Genomic DNA, 24,369 nt, shown 5'->3' on the forward strand with positions numbered 1-24,369 from the left:
GGATTCTGCCGCTGGACCACCAGGAGTCTTAGCACTCCTACCCCTATGTGACGCAGACAAAAAAGATTTATTCATGAACTACTCACATATTAAGCCCATTATTCTGCAAAGTCTGCAAAGTGCACAATATTATTCTTAACCATTGACAACCATTTCCACCAAGTCAAGTGAAGAGAGAATTTATTCTAAAAAATAAATAATACACAGTGGAACTTGGGCATACGAATTTAATTCGTTCTGGAAACGAGTTCTTAAGGTGAAAATTTGTACTGCGAAATGAATTTTCCCATAAGAAATGTAAATGCAGATAATCCGTTCCAGCCACCCAAAAATATGACCAATACGAATCATATGTAAACTGTATGGCTGCTTACAAAGAACTGACCCCAGCCAAGCATTTCATGTCAAGGGTCCTCACGTGCCACCGGGCTTGGGCTAAAAATAGAACGTTCATATGCCGAAAATGCTCGTATGCCAATACAAATTTCTTGCAAAATTTCAATTCTTAAAGTGAAAATTCGTAAGGGAGGGCACTCGTATGCCGATGTTCCACTGTATATTATAACTTTGATAGTGTTAGGTTGTATTTACCATCCATACATCCATCCATTTTCCATACCGCGTATCCTACACTAGGTTGCAGAGAACCTGGAGTCTCCCTCAGGCAACTCGGGGCATGAGGCAGGGGAACCCTAGAAAACCCCTTGGTGGTTGTAATTTCCAAAAAAAAAAAACAGAAACCCCATGGCTATGCTTCACTTACACACTTAGGCACTGTTCTAGTTGGTACAGAGGGAAAAAAAATCAAGACTGTAGGCTGTAACCGTGTTTTAGATTTATTTCATATTTGACCTTTTCACTTTTGTTGCTGTGGTAAATCCTGTATATTTATTTATGTCATGTTAAAAGCCCAGATTTACAGAAACCCTCGATGAGAATCTCTCTCGAGGCATTTTAGAGCCGAGTTTTGAACGGCCTTTTACTGCAGAAAGGTAAAAAATAATGTATTGGCATTAAAAGAGGCATATTTTCATATATTAAAGCAGGTGTGGTTTAGGGACGTGTTCAGTTTCTGGTAAAACTACTTTTTAGCACACTACTTTATTACAGCCTAAAAAAGTAATAGTCCTGAATGAATTTCTATTAGCTATAACTCCGCTTGCTTTGTTTTTAAATATCACTGCCGAAAAGCCTCAGATCAGTTATTCTCAACTCGGCCCTTAGAGGCTGTTAGGGACGGCAGCTATTTTTGTCTTTAACTTTTGAATATAAGTCACCTACAGGGCAGGATTACAGCCCAAACTATGGCAGGGAGAGTTTTATCCTCCCTAACCATGGATTATGGGATATCTGCCATAAAAAAACGGCAGCCCCCTACCCCCTGTACAGTTGCTGCAGGATGTTTTCTGTAACGTCTTTCTCTATCTCTTTTTCCATTTTTTTTTCTGAGAAGAAGATGAAGTAAATACTCATGCCCTGATTAAAGCTTGTGTATGATAATCAACTCATGAAAGAGGTCATCATTTGCATGTAAAATCATCTGACATTTCCTGGATGAAAACAATATTGCTGCAGCTGCATCAAATATTATATACTTGTGTTTGTGGATGTTTTAATTGGGTTATGGATCACAGCAACACGCAAGCTGGATACGGGGTCAAAGCCATGAAGAGAGTACTTTTGTAGTACTGTGAACAGATGCTGGATCAAAAGTTAGTTTGGTCTCATTTCTTCTTTTTTTTCTGCTTTTAATTGACACTAATTATTAGAAAGTGTAATTACCAAACAAGCTATTGAAACCAATGAATTATTGATGAATGTATAATCTTGAGCCTTTCATCAATCACGCTGTGTGTAGGTCTCCTGTTGAGTGCTCAGGTGATGAATTCAAGAACGCTTTCATTTTTGCAGACTCATTCTTTAAGTTATCCCGCAGTGAATTGGACAGGGGTATTAAAAACTCTTTTTAATTTTCGGCTTGTCTCTTTAAGGACAAAATGGCTGTCGTACAGCTGACATTTAGGTAGGAGCTGTTCCAAGCTAAAAAGGACACAGAGGGTAGGATAAATATTCCACACAGTAATTTATGGCGGTACCAGCTCCTGGTTGTGGTATGGGATTCAGGTGTAGTGCAAGAGATTTAAAATGGATAAAGAATTTTAGCATTCATTTATTCAAACAATAAAAAGGCTTTAAACACACTTCAGTCTTATCAGCTTTACCAGCCTTTACACTAGCCATTCACTTGTAGTTGCAATAGAAGAACATTGTTTTCTGCAGTCCAGTCTGGATAAACTGGAAACTGGCAAGTAATTCCATTTTCATTCGGTATTTATGATGGTCAATATTTAAGTACAGTATCACAAATGAAATATTTATAGATTTCATTGTGTATTTACTGTTGAAGACCTTTGTGACCATTTATGAATAACAATGATTAAAACATTTAAGTTCCTCACCCATAGAAATATCACTCAACTTCATAACCTGCTCACAATTTGAGATGTGCAGGGGTCTGTTTTCTTTTTCCCCCCAATTTTTTCCCCATGCATGACTGCCCAGTGCACACACATCTAGGCTGAACACATTATGTGTTTGTTCAGAATTCATATTTGGTTACATCCCTATAATTAAATAAATTAGCACACTTTATATATAGGTTTATTATACTTTTATTGCAATTATGTACTTTATATATTTGTATTTTCATAAGAGCATAATCATATTATTCGCTCAGGTTTACTTTATCACAATTTCTGTACTATTTTACCCCATTTGGCATGGCATACCTGCCATGTTGCAGCTCAGATAGAAGGAACTACCTGTGTGACAGCTGTATTCCTCGATGTGACACCTGTCCCAGTTAGAGAATGTGAAGCGCACACTTGTTTTTGGAATGGTTTCACTCTTTCCTTGCTGTCACCGGTTTGGAAGCACACCAAGTCCAGGAGATAGTATCAGCTCAAATTTGAGACTAATGGGCTTCTGAGGAGAGAGTAACTGGGTCCTTGTCACCTAATTGGAAAAAGGTGCAGCTTTGTGGAACAGGGCTATTCGTAACCATCTTTGTTTGGTAATTGTGATTCATAGAACCACATATAATGTGTTGTTTCCATTAGCAGCATATATACTTGAATCACATAGAACTTGGCTAATTCCTGGTGGGCTATAGTGCTGCACAGTGATTTTCCTGCTTTTGCACACCCAGTTCAACAGAAAGTGTGATCAGTATCTGACAAATAAAATCAGACATGATAAAGCAGGAAGCAGACCAAACAGAATCTCACCAGTACTGTAGTCTGACACCTCGTCCATCTGCACCTACTACCGAAAGGCCAAATTTGGCATTTATAGTAAAATATCCTTCTAGTAATTGAACTAATATCAGAAACTCCAAGTCTTTGTGGACTAAAAGCTTGTAATATAGCCCAGTGGAGAAATGTTACCCAGGTATGACTGCATGAAGTATCACTCCAACTGCATCTATCTGCTTCTCTGACTTTTCTATTTCCCTTCTCTCAAGTTATTTTTTTCCCCTCATTTACCAAAGTCTAGGCGGTATTGTTCACTGGAGAGGGCTGTTTGAGAGATTGAGCTCACAGGTGTAGAATTTGAAGTCTGCTGCCTTTCACAGCTCAAACAGATATCAATCACTCTGCCGTAGAGAGCTCACAGCTCCTCAGTCTTTGCTTTAAAGGTATGTATAACAGCAAAGGGACTGTATGGGGATGTATATGTAAGAAAAGTGTATGTGTGTGTGTCTGTGTCCCAGCAACAAAAGTGGGAAGGAATGAAGGAAGAGATGATGTCGCCTGGGGTATAGCAGAGAAACCACTGTGATAAAGTGTGAGGCGGGCTATACTATTAGGTTATTCTTATTAAGATACACATACTATTATTTTGTTATTTAAGCAGTTCATCTCAAGTACACAGATCAGCTAGAATATTAAAGACTCCTGTCTTATATTGTGTAGGACCCATTGAGGCATGTACTCCATAAACACTCTGAAGGTGTAGGTCTGAAGTGATTTCAGGCAACAAGACGTTTGCAACAGATCCTTTAAGTGATGTGAGGTGGGCCTCCATGGATTGGAATTGTTTGTCCAGAAAATCCCACTGATGCTTTATCAGCTTGAGATCTGGGGAATTTGCAAGCTTGAACTTTTTGTCATGTTCCTCAAACCATTCCTGAGCTATTTTTGTAGTGTGGCAGGACACAGAGAATACTGTTGCCATGCAGGGGTGTACTTGGACTGTTTAGGTTGGTGATACATGTCAAAGTAACATCTACATGAATGCCAGGACCCAAGCTTTGGATGGACTCTCCATGTGCATCAGTGAGACTTGGGTGTCCATGACAGTTTTGCTGGTTCAGGGGTTGTCCTTCCTCGGACCACTTTTGGTTGGTAGTAACCACTGCTTTTAGGTACACTCCAAAGACCTGTCATTTTGTCAGTTGTCTAGCTACCACAATTTGGATTTTGTCAAAGCCTCTTACAAAGTTTTCTATTTTTTCGGTCTTCCTCCACATCAAGTTTGAACACTGACTTTTCACCTGCTACCTAATATATCACACCCCATGACATAATACAAACTAATTGGTTAGACCTTTATTATAATCACTTGATAAGGCTTCTAGTGAGTTGCACTTGCTCAATTTAATGTCCCATGAACATAACACGTATGTCGGCTATATGGATAATTGCTCAGTAAGCAACCTGTCTACTGTAAAAGCCAAGGAAATGTCAATTCTCTGACAAGTCCTTTTAAACATTATCTATATTTTATTGTTTTAATCTTGTGCAATACTTTTTTTTTTTATTGTTTCAGACAATAGAACATAATAAAGCGTCTTATATAAAGCAAACATTTTACCGACAGAATATAGTAGAATCATGTGTATGTGCATTCTGTAAAAAAAAAATAATAATAATACAAATACAGACAGGACTAAAATCCCAGAGATACACAGGTGATATTTGCTTTGCACCACTTCCACATGTACAACTATTCCAATCCATAGAGGGCTTTAGTAAAAATATACAGTACAGAAATTTCATTGTCAGTCAAACAGCTATGCATGCTATGCTTAGTTTTAATGCAGGTTAATATAAAGTTCAGTATTACAAATGAAATATGTACAGACTTTTGTCTGTGGAAGACAATGACGATAATAAACAAAACTGATGGGAAATGTATTCACAGTTATTATTTAAAGTTAAAATTCTGTAAATATTTTATTTGTACTTGTATATTTGAAAATAGTGACTGGGACTTTTTGTACTAATTATGTATGAAGCAAGTATAAAACTAAAACTAACCCTAGTAAAGTAGATGTTTAAAATGTGTCTGGTTTAGTGCCTGAAAATCTGTGTCTGTGTTTGGAGTTAACCTCGTTGGCATGGCCTAAACTGAGACTTTTTTTAAACGAATCCTAATGCAATAAATTCCTCTGAGTTAGAAATGTCAGCACTGTCAACATGATATGTGAATTCTGGCTCTGTCAGTTCATCAAACCTCAGCTACATCACCCAAGTTCATAATTGGTCCCTACATAAGACTTTCCAGTGGGCTTCACCAAATGCCATCTTATTTATATCTGCACATGCATCTGTTTAGAACATCTTATCTTTAGCAAATACAGTAGTTCCAGTACAATTTAAGAATATTTTATAAGTAAATATTTAATACACTAAGCTGTTTCATGCAGTTTCATTTCCATTTGATTTGTATTGCACTTTTAACAGTGGATTTTAAAAGCTTTACAGAAATATCTAAATTCAGGATATAAGTAATACATTTTTAATTTATCCCTAATGAGCAAGCTAAAGGCTAAGGGTGGTGAGGAAAATCTCTGAAACAATATTAGTAAGACACCTTAAGAGGAACCAGACCCAAAATGGCTGGGTGACACTGAATAGTGAGATTATAAATAATTTCCCTGTAGCTCTAAAATTGTGTGCTATATAGTTTTAACATGAGGTCTACCTTGTTGACGTTATACTGTTAACTGCATTTTCTGCATCTCCTCATGTAAGCCTATTTTAATCCATACTGTATAGGGCTTTAGAAAAATTGCTGCTAATGCACAGAGGTTGCCAGTCAAACCAAACTATAGGGTCTTTAAGCAATGACAGTGACACTGACAGCTATAGTGACAGAAAAAAACTGCACCTCGTATGCATGAGTTTGACTCACTCACTTTCTGTTGCCATAGCCCACGATTCTACTATGGCAACATGCCAATTTGAGATACAGTGGAACCTCGGGATATGAATGCCCTCCTTTACGAATTTTCGACTTAGGAACTGAAATTTTGCAAGAAATTTATATTGGCATACGAAGCATTTACGGCATAAAGATAAAGCGAACCGAACCGAATGCCGGCTAAGTTGTGCGTGCGTCCCGGAGCCTTTCAAAACTTGCTGGCGTCAGTGGAAAGCCAAGCGAAGCCAACGGAAGCGAGTTTACACATTTTTTTCAGTCACTGCAAGCTGTTTAGAAAGAGTCAACCTACGATACCAATGTCGCCTTTAGCTTAAAAGATTCAGCAAACGCTAGGTGATTTTTGGGGCGTTTTTTTGTTGTCAGATTGGCGGTATGGGTGGCCTGTTCTATTTTTAGCCCAAGCTTGGTGGCACAACTTCCTGTGAAGGAACCTTGACATCGAATGCTTGGCAGTTTTTTGTAAGCAGCCATACAGTTTACATACGCTTCGTATTGGTCATATTGGTAATATTTGGTTGTAAATTTCCCTTTGGGATGAATAAAGTATCTATCTATCTATCTATCTATCTATCTATCTATCTATCTATCTATCTATCTATCTATCTATCTATCTATCTATCTATCTATCTATCTATTTTTGGGTGGCTGGAACGGATTATCTGCATTTACATTATTTCTAATGGGAAAATTTGTTTCACAATACAAATTTTCACCTTAAGAACTTGCCTCCAGAATGAATTAAATTTGTATGTCAAGGTTTCAGTGTACTTGCCAAAAATGTGGGGTGAGTTAATTTCATGGTTTTAATGTGTGTGTGTGTGTGTAATCTGAATTATATTTACACTAGTTGAAATGCTATTCCTTTAGTGAATTCAAATCAGTTTGGTTAAAAACACTTTACACTATTCTGAAGATGTCAGACGTGATCACAGGAAGTCAGTTTTGATATCATAACAATAAAAGACCAATTGGCATCTTCCAAAAATTACAAATTATATATACCTTATCTCACTATATGAACAAAAATGCATAATAAAAATCATCTTTTACTTTTGTATCAGTTGGATTTCTCCAACAAAGATTGTGAAACAATCTATTCCAATACAGAGTTAGAGTTGTTGCTTTGGTTTCTAATGATATGCCATGAACACAGATTTAGTTCCGGTCGCTGTAGCTGCAGTCCCTCCAGACGTCCCTCCAGACGTCCCTAATGACTCGGGTTAAAGAAAATTAGTCATCCAAATAACTCCTCAAGAAAGAGTGAAAATAGAATCTTGTGAAAATGTATACAGTGCAAAAAAAAATTATATCTTAGCAACTGAAATGATCTTGAATTTGGCCAAATTTATTAAACATTTCTTATTATGAGATTATTGTCAATCAAATATAATCAAGATTGTTTTATGTACTCATAATAAGCGTGGATTGTTTTATAAAATTGGCAGACAATTTTTCTTCTTTCAAGAAATAAATGCTTTTAATAAGAAAAAGTTGATATATTTTCACGTTAAAGATATTTTCACTTTCTAACATGTCATTTTTTGCACTGTATATAGCTTTACTATGATATCTGATGTTTAATGGGTAACACAAAATAATTTGAATATATTCAAGATATTTTCACTTTTGATTCTTGTTTCTTGTCTATTGGCTAAAAATCCAGTCGCCTCATTTGTGCAGCTATAGAAACAAATGTCTGTAATGATCAGATTATCATTGTGTAATTAATTTAATTATTTTAAAAGATAGATAGTCTGTCCATGGCTGGGAGGCACATGAGCTTCCCTCTGAGTGTGCAATGCTGACCTGAGCAGCAGTTAGCAAACATGCAGTTAGCTGGTTTTTAGAGGACACATGTGTTACCCTTCACCCTGAGTGCTGGGGGAAAAATTGGCAGATGTCTAAATTGGGTGGAAAAATGGCAGGAAAAAGACAGCCATAGCTACAGACTGTGTATCTACAGGTGGCTGTAATGTGCAGAGAAGATTACTAACAAAACTGGAGAAAATGACCATATGCGGAAAATAGGAAGTCGAGTGGGTGTAGAAATGTACTCATCCATGAGGGTCGAGACTCAGATAGATGTGACAAGGACAGTTTTATGTGATAAAACCAAGTGTGAGATCAGTTTAAAGCACAAGTTATGCCTTTAATTAAGATTCGAAAGGAAGTATCTGAGAAAATAAATCGAAGAATTGGATAAATACATGGTCTGAAACCTTCTCCTCCGATAGACTTTGCAGCAATACATTGTTTCGTACTAATTTGCGATCTATTTTTAAACATGTTTCTCACAGAAGATTTCTTTTTCACACTTTAGAGAAATGTGGCCTAAGGGTTAAAAAAATTATAGTGGCTTTATATTTTTGCAAATAAAGATAAACATGCCTAAATTAGTCATCTTATCCTCTATTCCCATAATAAGGTTTTTCTTAACGTCGCCGTGTTGCATCTCGGGTCCCAACTTAATAACATGGACAAACCATGACTCATTCATTCAAGGCTGTGGTTATATATAATCTGTTTTATATATATTTATATATATAGCTGGGAAAAGTGGGATATAAGTTTATTAGTTTAATTCAGCAGGACCTCCTATTGGCTTATGTTTAGTTTGAAGAGCTCAAATCCATCATCAGAAGTGAAAGGATGGCACTACACTGTTAAAATTCCAATTTAACATGGTTTAGTCTATTTGGAGGTACACACACACACATGCCTCTGTTGGCTCTGTGACAGTCTGTGCAATAAAAGAGAGACTCGCTCACAATAAGCACTTTATTGGCTTTGGTTGTTTTGGGTTGCTACCCGTATCTGAAAAATACCTCACGATGATACATCAAGATTCCTTTGCCCCAGAACTAATAAAGACTGCGGTCAAAACTCTTACTATTCTCTTTGAGCTGCCACACATATGAGCAGCTCACTCATCATCAGCTGTCATGTTGTAGCATCTACGACTGCTACCTTCTTACCGCCTGATACACTACATCGGAACCGCTTTTTTTCTTTTTCTTTTTGCTTAAAGCTGTGCTGCAAAAAGTGTTTTTGGAATGTCTTGTTGTAGAAAGTCAGTGTGATTTACAAGGTGATTTTTGTGTTTTATAATCCCATTTTGCCCACCATATGGAAGAGGAGATATCACTTAGCACTCCCTGCATTAGACGGAATATTAATAGTGCAGTGCTTTAGGGTAAGTGGCCACTGAAGAATGTTTCAGAAGGATTGAGTAGCTGCTCTTAAAGCTTAGAGTCAGAACTACAGTTTTGCATAACTATAAGATTAATGGCATTCAATTGAAACTTGTGACCATAGAATTTATTACACAGCCTCAAACAAAATGAACTTGAGGGTCTAATATACTTGGCTTATGCTGTTGGCTAATATCAAGTGAATAAGAAGTTGAGAAATGACAAGATATTTATTTTAATATTAGAGTATTACTTTAATATACTTTACTATCTGGTTATTTGCTACAGTACAAGATTTCATGGCTCCTCCCACAAGCATGGGGCAGTAAATCCTGCCCCTATAGGTCTCTGTTAGCAGTTGTTGCAGTTCCCATTTCTGACAACTAGATGTGATTATAACTAATAATAAGTAAAATTAATATATCAACTGAATATTGGCTTATATCTGACAAATAGCAACACTTTTTGAAATTATTAAATAGAATGATAAACAATTTCTTTTTGTGTTAAAATCTATACCGATCACATAACATTATGAGCACTGACAGGTGAAGTGAATAAGACTGATGATCTCCTCATCATGGCACCTGTTAGTGGGTGGGATATATTAGGCAGCAAGTGAACATTTTGTCCTCAATGTTGATGTGTTAGAAGCAGGAAAAATGGACAAGTGTAAGGATTTGAGCGAGTTTGATGAAGGGCCACATTGTGATGGCTAGACCACTGGATCAGAGCAAAACTGCAGCTCTTTTGGGGTGTTCCCGGTCTGCAGTGGTCAGTATCTATCAAAAGTGGTTCAAGGAAGGAACAGTGGTGAACCGGAGACAGGGTCATGGGCGGTCAAGGCTTGTTGATGCACGTGAGGAGTGAAGGTTGACCCGTGTGATCCAATCCAACAGACGAGCTACTGTTGCTCAAATTGCTGAAGAAGTTAATGCTGGTTCTGATAGACAGAACACACAGTGCATGATGGGTCAGGGCTGTTTTGGTAGCATATTAGTAAGGTGGTCATAATGATAATGCCTGATCAGTGTATATTTCACATACATTATCATATTGCACCACCTGGTTGATGCCCCATTAAAAATTTATGCCAGTCGATAGATGCCCTTAGTGATTTTACAGACACAATACAAATAAACAGAACTTCACCATCATAAATAGGCTTAAAGCTAGTACAACTAGTTCATATAGTAATTTTTAAGGTGCTGATTTAAGTACTTAAGTGAAGAGGCACAGCTTCACTCTTTGAGAGTGGTGAGTGATTTAGCTAACAGGTATGGGACATTTATTCCACCACCTTGGGGGCCAATACACATCTTCTCGGCAGAAATGTACACTTAGCATTTTATTAGGAACACATGTACACATACTCATTCACGCAGTTATTTAATAAGCCAATCATGTGGCAGTAGCACAATGCATAAATTCATGCAGATACAGGCCAGCAGCTTCTGGTAACGTTCAACCAAAAATGTTATCTCAGTGATTTTGACTGTGACATGATTGTTGATGGCAGGCTGCCTGGTTTGTGTATTTCAGAAACTGCTGATCTCTTGGGATTTTCACACATAACAGTCTCTAGACTTAACACAGAATGCTGTGAAATACAAAAAAAAAAAAAAAGTGAGTGACAGTTCTGTTGGTGGAATTGCCTTGTTGTTAAGAGAAGTCAGAGGAAAATGGCCAGATTGGTTCAAGCCAGCAAAAAGGATACGGTAACTCAAATAATCACTCTTTACAGCTGAAATGTGCAAAAAAAAAAAAAGCATCTCAGAACACACAAAACCTCAAACCATGACATGGATAGGCTACAACAGCAGAGGACCACATTGAGTTCCACTCCTGTCAGCCTGGACCTGGAATGTGAGGCTACAATAGGAATGATGAAGATAAGAAAAAAAAAAAAAATCACCAGTCTTCAGCTGTCCAGTTCTGGTGATCCTGTGCTCACTGCAGCCTCACATTCCTGTCCTCAGCTGACAGAAGTGGAGCCCAATGCGGTCTACTGATGTTGTAGCATTTCCACCTCAAAGTTTGGTATTTTGTGCATTCTGAGATGCTTTTCTGCTCACTCCAGGTGTAAAAGTGATTACTCGTTATAATAGCCTTCCTAAAGACTAGAAATGGCCATTTTCTTCTGACCTTTCTCATCAACAAGGCATTTCCACCAACACTCCCTTGATGTTTTTGTTATTATTATTATTATTATTACACCATTTTTTCTGATGTGTGGGAAAATGATTGGCTAATTAGATGAATGCTTAGGTGTTCCTAATAAAGTGCTCAATAAATGTACATCCAAAATACTAAATTCTTAGTCTTAGTAAGATTGATCGCTAAATTTTGGGCGTTATTTGGTGCTATTTGCCTCCATGGACAGACATTCAATACGTTTTGTTACAAAGCATACTGAATTTAAGATCTTGAGCTGAAATAAGGAAAGATTTTTTTATTGGCCGTCTTTGCACTGAATGAATAAGTATATAGACTGTAGCAGTGTGTTGCTGTATTACATTCTCTTTACAACTATTTTGTTATTTCTGTTAGGAAAGCGGAATTAAGTTGGCATTAGATGAATTATTAATAGTTGCCCGTTTTTATAAAGGCTGAAACAGGATAAAACAGTTGTACTACGCCGTGTGAATACACACCCAGACAGCGATGGCAACCTTTGTTAAGATTCCAGCTTTGAAATGCAAATCAACCCCCCTCGACATTATACATATGTCATAATAACATCTGTACTCAATAGCAGCAAGTAGTGTTTGTGACATTTTCATTACTCTTTATTTTTATTGCTTCCAAAAAAAGATCTTCTCCCTGTCACATTTACCAGCTGAGTTACTTTGATAATTATGTCAACACGGAACAGCATCTGGTTTGCTTATGAGGATGTAACTTACAATTCAAAGAATGTGTTTTTCCCAAAAGAAAACAAAACCGAAGATAAATATTCACAGCCTAAAGCACTCCAACAATTAATATTCAACAAAAGCGAATCCTTCTCAACTCTTCACACTTCAGATCTTCATTTCTACTGTGGGAGTTGGTTAATAGCCTCTAAAGGATCTTCACTCTTTTTATCCAGCACAATTGCAGCCACCGATGGACTATAAAAGCTCGGTTGTCTCTGGAGATGTCAGGCTAAAGTGCACTGTCCTTTGACACTTTTTTGAAATTCTGGATCGTTTTAATGGAAAATTTAACAAATGGGTGATGAAATGTTTTGACCCCAAATAACACCAGCTCTCTTCAGGCAAAGACAACTTCAAACTTATAATGTACCCTGCTTAAGTTTTAATTTTATGAATATATATATATAGATGATCCCCATGAGGATAAGCAGTATAGTGGATGGATGGATGGACATATACATACATATGGATGGATATATGGATGGGATATGGAGGATATATAGATGGATATAGATATATACATGTGGACAAAATTGTTGGAACCCTTCCATTAATTGGGATCATTTTTAGATGAAATTAATCATTTCCTTTTCTCATTCCTTTGAATGTAGCCAATAATTCTGGATATCATATACAGGATATATTAACATAGTTGCAAGATATGTATAAACAAAAACTTAATTAAGAAAAATTAAGAGATCAATAGATAGATAGATAGATAGATAGATAGATAGATAGATAGATAGATAGATAGATAGATAGATAGATAGATAGCACCAGTATAACCAATAAAACAACCAACTCCCAACCAACCAGTATAACCAATGAAATGAAGAGAACATGAAACCAACTACAAGTCGATGTTTTTGTTCATCTTTCTTCCATGTTTTTGTTTTTTGCCAAATCTGCTTGTACGGTGGCAGAGAAGTGCAAAACAAAATAACAAACCAAATAACAAATCCAAAAACACAAGGACAAATGGAATTCTTACTGCTGATTGGATGAGACATCTGTCACTACAGGAAGTCCAGCAGGCTGCAGCAGTAGAAAGTGGATTGGTGTGTGTTTATGAACACAGCTCTGCTCTTACATCCTTTAATCTGGAATAGTTTTGTCTTCAAAACATACCTGTGTTCTTTAGGCGTGTTTTAAGAGATGGCAAACTAATCTTTATTTCATGATACGCTATCAGTATCACACCATATGAACGTCCTTCCTCAAAGTAGAGCTGAATGAACTCCATCTTCTTATAAAGATAAATATATATATATATATATGTAAAGTGAACGCAGAACTCCACACATGTACAGGAAAGAAAATTTCCTACTTCCTGAGTGACAGATGTCTCGTCCAATCAGAGGAAAGAATTCCATTCTCAAACTATACCTGCCTTTTCCGGTTTGTCTGAATTGTCCTTGTGTTTTTGGATTTCTCATTTTGTTCCCGGATTTTTTATTGTGTTTTTGGATTTGTTATTGTGTTTTGCACTTCTCGGCCCCCACATGGTTTTAACATGACGCACTTTTACATTACTAATACAGAATATTTTGTATTAGATTATATATAAAACATATAAACTAATCTCAACCAAGATTGTTTCACATCTCAAACTCCCAGAATCTACAGGAACCGGGATCACACCTGGCACTTAATTTAACCACATGTCCCAGAATTCACATGACCCTTATCTCCCCTGATGACACACAACTGTTTCTCATACACAATCTCCTGAAATAACCCATATTTTATGCACACTTCAAAATGTTTTTCTTTGTGTTACTGCTATTCATGTTTTTTGACCCCTAGCCTGCAAGTTGTGATTAAAGACCGCCTGGTTTTTATGACGAATTTAGATTTGTCCTTGTCTGTTGAGTGCTAGTGGTTTTTAAATAAACACTTTGCACTTGCATTTAGCTTTCAGCCTCGTGCTTGACTCTGAGCTAGAAAATCATTTCATGCTTTTTTGTTAAATCTATGTGAAGGCCACCAAAGATGCTAAAGCTAGAAAATTGTAGCAGGAAAGATGCATTTTATCCGATATGTACGCTTTAAGCATCAGTTGATGCGTAATGGCTTGCTGTGAATGCATATTTATCTTAATGAGATTGATTGTGCAGTACATTCACATGACAGGATGTTAATTATTGTCTCACTAATCCATAAATGCTTTGTGGAGGCTTTAAAAGCACTTAAAGTGTCACCACATCATGTCACTTGCTTTTATATGCATGTGCATGAACTGCACTATACAGTAAACAGAGTGCACTCTCGGCCCCCACACCCATACTCTGTCTTATTACGCTTAAATAAAACATTTAAAGCAAATGATATACATTTTGTAGCGTTCTACAAATTTATTTATTTTTTTTGCTTGACACAGCAGCATCGTTTAAATCATATTCGAGGTGCAGCGACATTCGATAAATCAGCCAGATGAAAGGTGTCTTGTTTGCATTTAACTGATGCTGAATAAAAGAACTACTACAAATTATTAGATTTTTATCTACTATTACTCTCTGCTTGAGAACGTTGTATTGAGCTTTCAAAATACGAAAGGTCCTTCGAAACCACCCCAATAGGTGAAATTTCCCATGATTCCCTCAGTGTCACTCTTACTAGCCTGAAAAGACTGCGGTGATCTCTGGCCTTTTAAATATTTCCGCCCACGCATGCCTGTGAGTGCTTGCAAGTATGTATGAGAGCCTGGAACAGCTTTATTTCCATTTCAGCCCTGCACCTTTATTAGCCGCTCAGTACAGCAATATTTCCTCATGCTTAAAACACAGAGACGGTGCATTTTGTCATGGTATTAGCAGAAATGTACCTTATGTCCCTGGGGTACAAAATGAGTAAAACAAGTCAGCAATATTACCATTTTTAGAGGGAAAAAAAACCCATTTATCAATATTTAATTCATAATTGGCACCTTGAGGCAGGCTGAAAGAATATTGCACCATCTCAGAACATTGCTCACAGTCCTGCCTGTGCTTTTTTATGCTTGTTTTTAAGCCAAGGACTTAAAAGGGTGTATGAGAGAGCACATTCTGCCTGCCATATCTCTGTTTTGGTTTCCAGTATATCTGGGTTATTCAACCAGGCATTTCTGAGATACGCTTTGGCAAACAAAACAGGAGCCGAGTTGAAACAAAGGTCTTGGTTTCAGTCAGGTGTGGAATTGCATTGAAGAAGAGCAAGAAATGCATGTTTTTTTATTTTATTTTATTTTTATTTATTTATTTTGGTTTTGTCTACAGCCCTCTTTTTCCCTGTCTCAGATTAATTTTGGGATTCTGCGAGACCTCAACCCCTCCATCCCAATCCCCTAACAAACACGCTTGGCACAAGTTGCTGTGCAACCAAACATTGCGACCGATCTTGTAGCGAAGGTGATTTCGCAACACAATTTGATCAGTCTATGCGTCGTCCCAGATGCTCCGATATTTTTAAGTGTCAGAAAGTCTTGGGAAGGAAATTTTGTAGTATCTCTACAGCAAGTACCACTGAAGAGACTCGCAGAGGAAATTCTTAATCCAGTGTAGTCATCCATCTATTTGTTTCAGGGCACAATGTAAGCACAATAATATTGCTTTTATAACAAATATTTGACATGTCATATCCAAAAGGATTGTAGGAAAAAATAATAATAATTAAAAAAAAAAGATTCCTGGCCTGGCACGATATAAACTATGATTATTTTTGCTTTATATCTCCAGCTCTCTTTCCCCAAGTAATCTTTCCTTCACTGTTTTTACTTATTTCCCTGTTATCCTGTTATCAGTACTGGAGAAACAACCAGCAACCACCAAAGCCAGTTACTCAAGCCAGTCACGTGATAGACATTTCTCATTCTTATTATTTTCATAAGAAATAGGATTTGAGAGTCAAACACACTTCATCTGTCATTTCTCTATGTGAAGGGTCATGGAAATCTAGTATGTGATTGCTTTTGTGGAATGTGTACATCCACAAAGCAACAGACTGCAGTTATTGTAGTCATGTAGTGTATGCAGTACTGAGATTCTAAGACTTTGCAAGTCATATAATGTCCACTTGGCATAAGTACAACCAGATCTAGAGGACAAGAGAATGATATTTTCTTACTCATGAAAGAAACAGTGTTTTTAATGTCTTGTGCCATAGGTTTCTGATGAAGCTCAATTATATCAGTTCAGTTCTATTTTCTATAGCACTTTTAACAATAGACATTGTTGCAAAGCAACTTTACAGAAATATAAAAATCCAGAATGTAAATGGTAAAATTTCAAATTTAATATTTATCCCTAATGAGCAAGCCAGAGGCAACAGTGGCAAGACTCCCTGAGATGATATTTGGAAGAAACCTTGAGAGGAACCAGACTATTAAAAAAAAAATCTATTTCTGTTCCTTCCCTTTCAGTCCCTCCAAAAATTGTCAACTACTCAAACACTATGGTGGTGAACGAAGGCTCCAGCATCACACTGATGTGTTTGGCTAACGGCAAACCAGAGCCTGCAATCAGCTGGAAAATGTTGTCCCAAGAAGGTAAGAGACTCTGCTTCCTATGTGTCATGCATTAGATATTAATATTCTCTGAAAATTACAGCACAGTTCCAGCTGAGGTCCCGGTGCACAACAGGTTACGGCGGTGTGTGAGACTATTGAAAGTGCGAGAAACAATGTTCTTTTGTATTTGCGCAAAATATGCCGTGTCAATTCAAGTGTTTAGCAAGAATAAGCTCAATCTCATGTCTGAATGAATCTCTGCGTTGTAGCATCCCTTAATGAGGTTTATGAATATTCCAAATTACATGTCATACTTAAATGTGGTAACGCATTTAGGTGTCGTTTCAGCGAGATAAGTTGCGTGTGGGTGTGTGTAGACATTTCACATAAACTGGGTGGTACGCTTCCTATCAGCTTGCGCCACAGAGGAATCAGCTCCGCTTGAGCCTGTCTGTTCCTCTGCTGCACGCCGTGTGGCTTCACGTTATCAGGAAAAAAAATACATTTTAATGTTTAATGATTCATGTGCCTCTATTGTGTAATAGCCCACGTCTCTCTATCCTTTGTGTCTGAATCTGAATCTGGCAATTGAAATGTTAATATGACATCGATGTGACTGCCATTTTTTTCTTTCATTAATAGCTTTGATAGGCTGTATTATAATACAGTACAGGTGTCTGGCAGAGCGTTTCACAGCTTTTATTAATAAAGATCATCTGTCACAGTTAAAGCAGAGAAAGAAAACATCATGTTCATGATGTACATGATTACAGATGAAGAATAAACAAACAATGGCGTAAATGAACCTGCACACAGCAGAATCGGTATTACACACGGTAATATCGTGCTAAATGTTTATGCAAATTCCGTATCATGGTTGATATTTAATGCAGATTCATTAGTTTGGCACTTCACTGCCTTGTAGATAGAATTTATTCTGATTCACATTCCGGAAATGCAAGAATCTTGATGAGACCAGAAGCATGTACAGGCGAGCGCACATGAAATGAGGTGTGCTACACTCAGCCTTTTCTGAAATCTGCATGGCAAGCTTCCCGATTTCAAAATGAACTATTGTTTCTCATTTGAGAATTTAAAAACTACATTCATTCCCAGCTACTCCTGAGAAATAGACGAAGGATGTTGAAAGTATAAAGAATGCTGAAGCTGCTGTTATCTAGTGCACTAGTATCCAACCCCATTGAACTTGAATTGGGATTTAATTAGTTGAATGTATAGAAATAATGAACTGTAGGGACGATAGTTTGTGTTTACAAATTAAAATGTTGTGAAAGTATTCACCCCCATTGCTGTAAAACCACTAAATTATTAATTGCCATCGTTAGTTGACCTATGTGCAGTTTAAGCATCAGATCAGATCAGATTGAAGTTTATCATCATTGTGCAGTGTACACATACAAAGGCAATGAAATACAGGTAGCTTCAGACCAGAATCACAAATAGCCATAATATAAATATGACAGTAAATAAGTCATATTTAAAGTAAAGTGCAGGAATATCCAGCAATAATCCAGAGAAGAGACCAAAACAAATAGCATTATGAATACCAAGGAAATATCAAAACAAGTCCAGGGCAAAGTTCTGGATATTAGAGTTATGGTGCTAGGGTTTGGTTATAAAGCCTTTTAAGGCCCCATGCAATATCATAGCATCTAGTATTTAAAAATGGAAAGAATATGGCACATACTGTATACGTGAGGTCAGTGAAACATCAGTGACCAGTTTATTATTCCAGCATGACTCTAAAGGAGCAGGAAAAATCTGTAGTTCATAGAAGGTATATACTTATGAAAAGGGCTATATAATTATTGATATATGTGCATGTCATTGAATATTCCTGCCAGTCACACCTGGCTGTCGTAGGAAGACTCTCTGGCTTAAAGATCTGAATCATCACACCTACAAAACACCACGACTACCATGACGGACACTTTTCTTAATAAGCCCAGATGTCTAGCGTTAACTCCCACACTGCATCTGCAGCTAGGCACTGCCACTGACATGCTCAGGATTTCCAATCGCAGTCCTTGTTGAGCATTAGATGCTTATCTAAATCTGGATCTAAGGAAGCAAGCGAGCCCATACCTTCCTGTTGCTGATGAGATTTTGCTTCTGAGTAGCAGTGATTGAATGGCCTACACCTTTTGCATATCACCTTTACATTAAGAAAATTCCCTGCAGGAACACCTGATATAATTGGGTGCCACCGTGTCAAAGACTGCACAGAAAGTTAATAGCAAAACAAACAGTTTCATTTGGGAAGAAATCAGAAAAACAAAAAAAAAAACTTAATAGCATTGTAATAGCATTCCTTTTTTTTGTAATATTATAGCAACTCTGGTAAGTGAAAGACTAAATGCCTGTGATCTTTAGAGGAACCTCCTGTGCTTTTCCAAGGCAGTGATTTATGTTGCAGCTCAAGAGATACGAAAGACAATATCCCTCCTTTTTCTTCAAGAACAGGATTCTCTCATATATTGCAGCCCAATAAGTATTCTAAAAGAACATGGGTGCATGATAAGCAGTATGAATCCTATTGTGTTCTGGGTAAGATTGTCCGTTTATCTGATCCAGTTTGCTTACTTTCTAGTAAATTACACAAACCCCGCTTTTTCGTCACCTATGACTTTTTTAAAGCATGGAACCAACCAGATTTATTCATCTGCACATAGCATGAGAGGCATTTTTCGTTGTGTTAAATTGTGCATGGATCTTTCATTTGAAGCTTCGTTTGACAGGTACAGGTTGTGAGGTTTTTTTTTTTTTTTGGTCTATGAGATTTGAACATTAATATTCATAATAGAAGAGGTCTGCAGAGTTGAATTGGTCTTCATATAGTGCTGCAAAACAGCCATGGCATTGAATGTTAATTCTCTATTCAATAACAACAAATGAGTTATTGTAATTCCATGAAGTGGTGTTCTTATGCAATGTGTGAAGCACTTACAAGCGAAGGATTTTTGGTGCTTGCTGTGCTTCATATGATCAAAGCAAGTAATCTGAACTGTTTACAGCTTTAATAAATACTCGCTTTCTCGTTGGAACCTGAAGACTTTATCTTGTTTTTGCTTCTAATACAAACTGGGAAATGGCGCATGAAGGCATTTTAGATTTGCACAAGGAGAGAAGAGGATTATACTTGTTATTTTATAATCTTCATAATATTGCTTTGCTGCTGGACATAGAACAAGGTCAATACTAATAATACTAATTGAGGAACTCTTAGTAATTTATCATTGCCCATGTTTAATTGGTTTGCATAAGACACTGATTTTTAATGATGCCATTTGTGTCTGCAAGGCTTGGCTGCTAAAGCACTATTACATTAGTTAGTATTAGAGTTTGGGTTCATTTAGATGAAGGCAAAGCACTACAGTTTTTCGTCTGTGTGTGTGTGTGTGTGTGTGTTTTCTTTTTTTCTTTTTTTTATGAAGTCCTGATTGTGTTAATCTAGTCTATAGCTGTATAATGAGACTTCAGCGCACTTGCCGTGTTTGTGAGTTTAGCAGCTCATTTCAGGGACCAAATGATCCCTGTAGCAGGAATGCTATAATCTACTAGTACAGCTCTGCTCTACTGAGCACTCTGTCTCTCTCTTTCACTCACTTTCTCTCTCTCTCTCCGTCTGTCTCTCGCTGCCCGTTTGTCTCTACAGCTGCCCTCGGCTTTTTGTACCGGCTTCCACTTTCATTATTTATCTTTCCTTCCCCGTTTTTTGGGATGACAAAAATAATAAAGTGAGAAATAAATATATATCCACGGGGTGGAGGCGATTGATGATACTATGGCCGTGTCTGCGTGTTGGACAGTCGTGACTCATTGCAACAACTCACTGGCTCATGATAGATCCGCAGCTTAAGGGAGTTTAACTGCATCTGAAGATCACAGTAGTATATGCTGCTATATACATACGGAATAAGCACGACAGGAACGTCACTGTTACAGGAAAACTAGCAAAGTTGACGTGATGTGATGTGCAGGGCATTGTGCAACTGTGCTTTTCTTCTTAAACCAGTGCAATTTGTCAACAATTGAACAGTTTTTATTTATTTAAAAAAAAAGGAAAAGACATGTACTTTTATTTGTTTATAGATGCATTTAAAGTGGTGGATTGCAGGCTTGGGATATATTGATTTCCCCCTTTTTTCGATTCACCAGTAAAAAAAAAAAAAAAAAGATTAGTGATTTAATCACCCAGAACCTCTAAAAAAGACAGGAAAACAAGGATTCACAGCCAGCATGTGAGATTTAAGGATAGTATGGGAAGAATAATATTATCAGCTGTGCGCTATCAGGAAATGCTTGCCGGCAGCAATAATCGTTAAAACTCAGCTGGATAGTGGATTTTTGGGTGATTCTGCAGTATTGTACAGTAAACAATGCAGTAATTAGTTTTGACTGAATCCTTTTAAAAATCATTTGCGCAGTGTTCACATGGTCAGTGAGTTCAGTCTCGATCTGCTGTTGCTCAGTGATTAAATGCATCTGAGCTCTGACCTGTTCAGGAGAGGCGAAATCCAAAAGTGCAATGTCCATGTATTTATTAGTAATTAATAATGTTAAATAAACAGTATAAATGATCGTTCTGATGGGTATTCTTGCCTTGTTGAGAAGAGATGGAGAGGTGGAGAGATCACTGGAGAATGGTCAGACTGGTTCATGGTGTCAGAAGGGCTACAGCAGCTCAGATAATCACTCTGTACACTCTGAGCAGAAAATCATCTCATGTCGAACCTTGGGGCGGAGGAGCTACAACAGTAGAAGACAACGTTGGGTTCCACTTTTGTCAGCCAAGAACAGAAAGCCGAGGCAGTGGGACAAAGTCACCAAAAACTGAACTGAATAAAACATAGTCTGGTCTGAAGAAGTTTTCTGCTGAAGATCACAGATGATAGTGTTAGAATTTGGCACCAATGGCATGAATCCATGGACTTAACCTGCCTTGTGTCAACAGTCCAGGTTGGTATAGATGGTCTAATGGTGTGGAGAATGTTTTCTTGGTACACTTTGGGTCTGTTAATATCAATCAATCATCACATGAATGCCACAGTCTATTTGAGTATTGCTGCTGATCATGTGCATCCCTTCATGACCACAATTTACTATCTTCTAATGCCTATGTCCAGCTTGTTACTGCATCATGTCATGAAGCAAAAGTCGTCTCAAACTGGTCTCATGAACATGACACTGAGTTCAGAGTCCTTCAGTGGCCTTCCCAGTCACTAAATCCAATAGAAATCTTTTGGGATGTGGTAGAAAGGGTGATTCGTGGATTGAAAGTTCAATCATGTCAACATGGACCGGAATCTCAAAGGAGATGTTTTTTTTGTGAACTCCATACCACAAGTATGTGGTCCTACCCAGGATTAGTATATTGATCATATGCTTGGTGATTTTTTACATAAATGTACAAAGAACAGGTCCAATTACCACAGAGGATGCAACAGAACTAATCAAGACTAGGAAAGTCTGACAAAAAGGAGGGGGTGGAGCTTCAAGGATGTGTCATTTAAAATCAGAGCATTAAAAACAACTGCACAAATCATTCCATATCAACTGTTTTAAAAACATTTTTGGAGAGGATTTATTTGATGGATTTGCTTGGCGGATTTTTGCATGAAAACTCCCACTAGCATACTCTGTTGTTAAATTGGGAGCGCCTACACAAAATGTGTGATCACTAGAAATTGTGGCAGTATAAAACCATATAAAACCGTATGTGTAAATTATGTTGCACAAGCCTACAGGAACTGCTGCTTTTTTCTCTCACACTATAAAAGAAAAGTTAAAGAAAACGTAGCATTTACCTCTGACTGTTATATACATGTAATATATGTTCCAAAGTATTTTTCAGTTTTTCCTTAAAGAAGGTTTCACCATAGCAACGGTTACACATTCTCTTTTATTATTCGGTTTAAATGACTTTACCATTTTCAATCCAAAATCCCTGTAGATTAGTTGTAACTATAGAAACAATACCATATTAGAATGAGTGCATTATTATAAAACTGTGATTTGCTTATTGCTGGCACTTTCGTCAGAGCTGAGCCGCTCTTATAGGAAATGAGTTAGCAGTTTTTTTTCCTGACTTCAGAATCAGGAATTTTAGCAGCACTGTGGCATTCATGCATTAAGATGAAAGTTGATGTCTCACGCACAGAAATGTCTCACATTTCAAAAGAAAGCGAATTTAGTCGAAATAAAGTTTGGGTCTAAATAGCAAGCTAATTTCCGAAAGTGTACAAAGTGCATTCTGTAAATAACCACCCTTGGACAGTTCTTAAACCCTGGCACACTGGAGTTCGTGTAATGATGGATAATGAGGTAGAAGTATGTGACATTAGCTGTAATTTAATGAGTATAAAAACAGGCATTTATATCTATTCTGAATCACTATGTCTCAAGTCCTGTGGCTTGTTGCATAAATTTGCCTGGGTTTGGATTCTACCACATGCTGGCTGCATTGTGCTGGAAATTGTGCAGTGGGAGGCAAAAAGCTCATTGAACCTCATCCCAGAGATACTTGATTGGGTTGAGATCCAGAGACTGTCCAGGTCACTGAAGCAAACTCATTGTCACACTCCTGGAAGCACTGAATGTCCAAGTGCATCCTGTGATATGGTGTACTATCATAGAAATACCATGAAAATGTCCATTTAAGTAAAGCTAAAATATTGTAATTCAATCCAGCTTTGTTTGTTCAGTTAGGCACTTTTATCAATGGATATTGCCACAAAGCAGCTTTGCAGAAATATATGAAGTCAATGCGTTCATGTCTGGATTTGTTTTTCACCTTGAGTGCTAGAATATAGAATAGAATATGTACACAATGCATTTTTTTATCTTTTGTCCATTTAAGTCAGAGTGGTGCATTTGTGATTGCATTATGTGCTAAATGCTGTTTATTATGAGTCGCCTGTGATCTGCAATATGTTTTCTTCTATAGGGTTGTTTTCTGTAGGATGATAGTAGTAGGTTTCTTTCATTTTACATTAGTAATGTTGGGGAGTACGTTTGCCTTGCGCCATTGGGATAAAGGTTTAAGTCCTGGCTTCACCCCGCATGTGTGGAACGTGTTTGTTCTCCCTTTGGTTTGTGGCTTTCCTCTAGATCAGAGGTCCCCAACCACCGGGCCACGGACCAGTACCGGGCCGTGGATCATTTGGTACCAGGCCACAAAGAAACATGTATTTTATTTTGAAAAGTTGCCACTTCTAACCATGCCACACTCCCAAATTTGACATTTTAGCACGCTAAAATGACCCAGTGTCACTCCCCCACCCTGACCCCCGGGCCATGGTAAAATGATCCGGTATCAATCTGGTCCATGGTACGAAAAAGGTTGGGGACCCCTGCTCTAGATACCAGGTTTACTGCCCCAGCCCAAAAACATTACAACAACTGTTACAGGCTTACTGGCATCTCTAAATACGATGTGTGAGCTTGTGCTTTTGTGCCCTGTGACAGGTTGACACTTTGTCCAGGGTATCTCCTTGCCTTATGATTCAAGTCCCCTGGGATGGACTCC

The 24,369-nt window shown here is 37.5% G+C and overlaps 1 protein-coding gene across 8 annotated transcripts in view; it reads left to right on the forward strand.

Moving 5' to 3' along the window:
• Positions 1–24,369, forward strand: part of ntm (neurotrimin) — a 382,749-nt gene that overhangs the window by 331,898 nt on the left and 26,482 nt on the right. For all 8 annotated transcript variants that reach the window (XM_058412525.1, XM_058412530.1, XM_058412522.1 and 5 more), the window contains one exon: positions 16,734–16,859. In XM_058412525.1, coding sequence (XP_058268508.1) covers positions 16,734–16,859 — 126 coding nt within the window. The remainder of the gene's footprint in view (positions 1–16,733; positions 16,860–24,369) is intronic.

The sequence above is a fragment of the Hemibagrus wyckioides genome, linkage group LG16, assembly GCF_019097595.1.
Source record: "Hemibagrus wyckioides isolate EC202008001 linkage group LG16, SWU_Hwy_1.0, whole genome shotgun sequence".
Taxonomy (NCBI): domain Eukaryota; kingdom Metazoa; phylum Chordata; class Actinopteri; order Siluriformes; family Bagridae; genus Hemibagrus; species Hemibagrus wyckioides.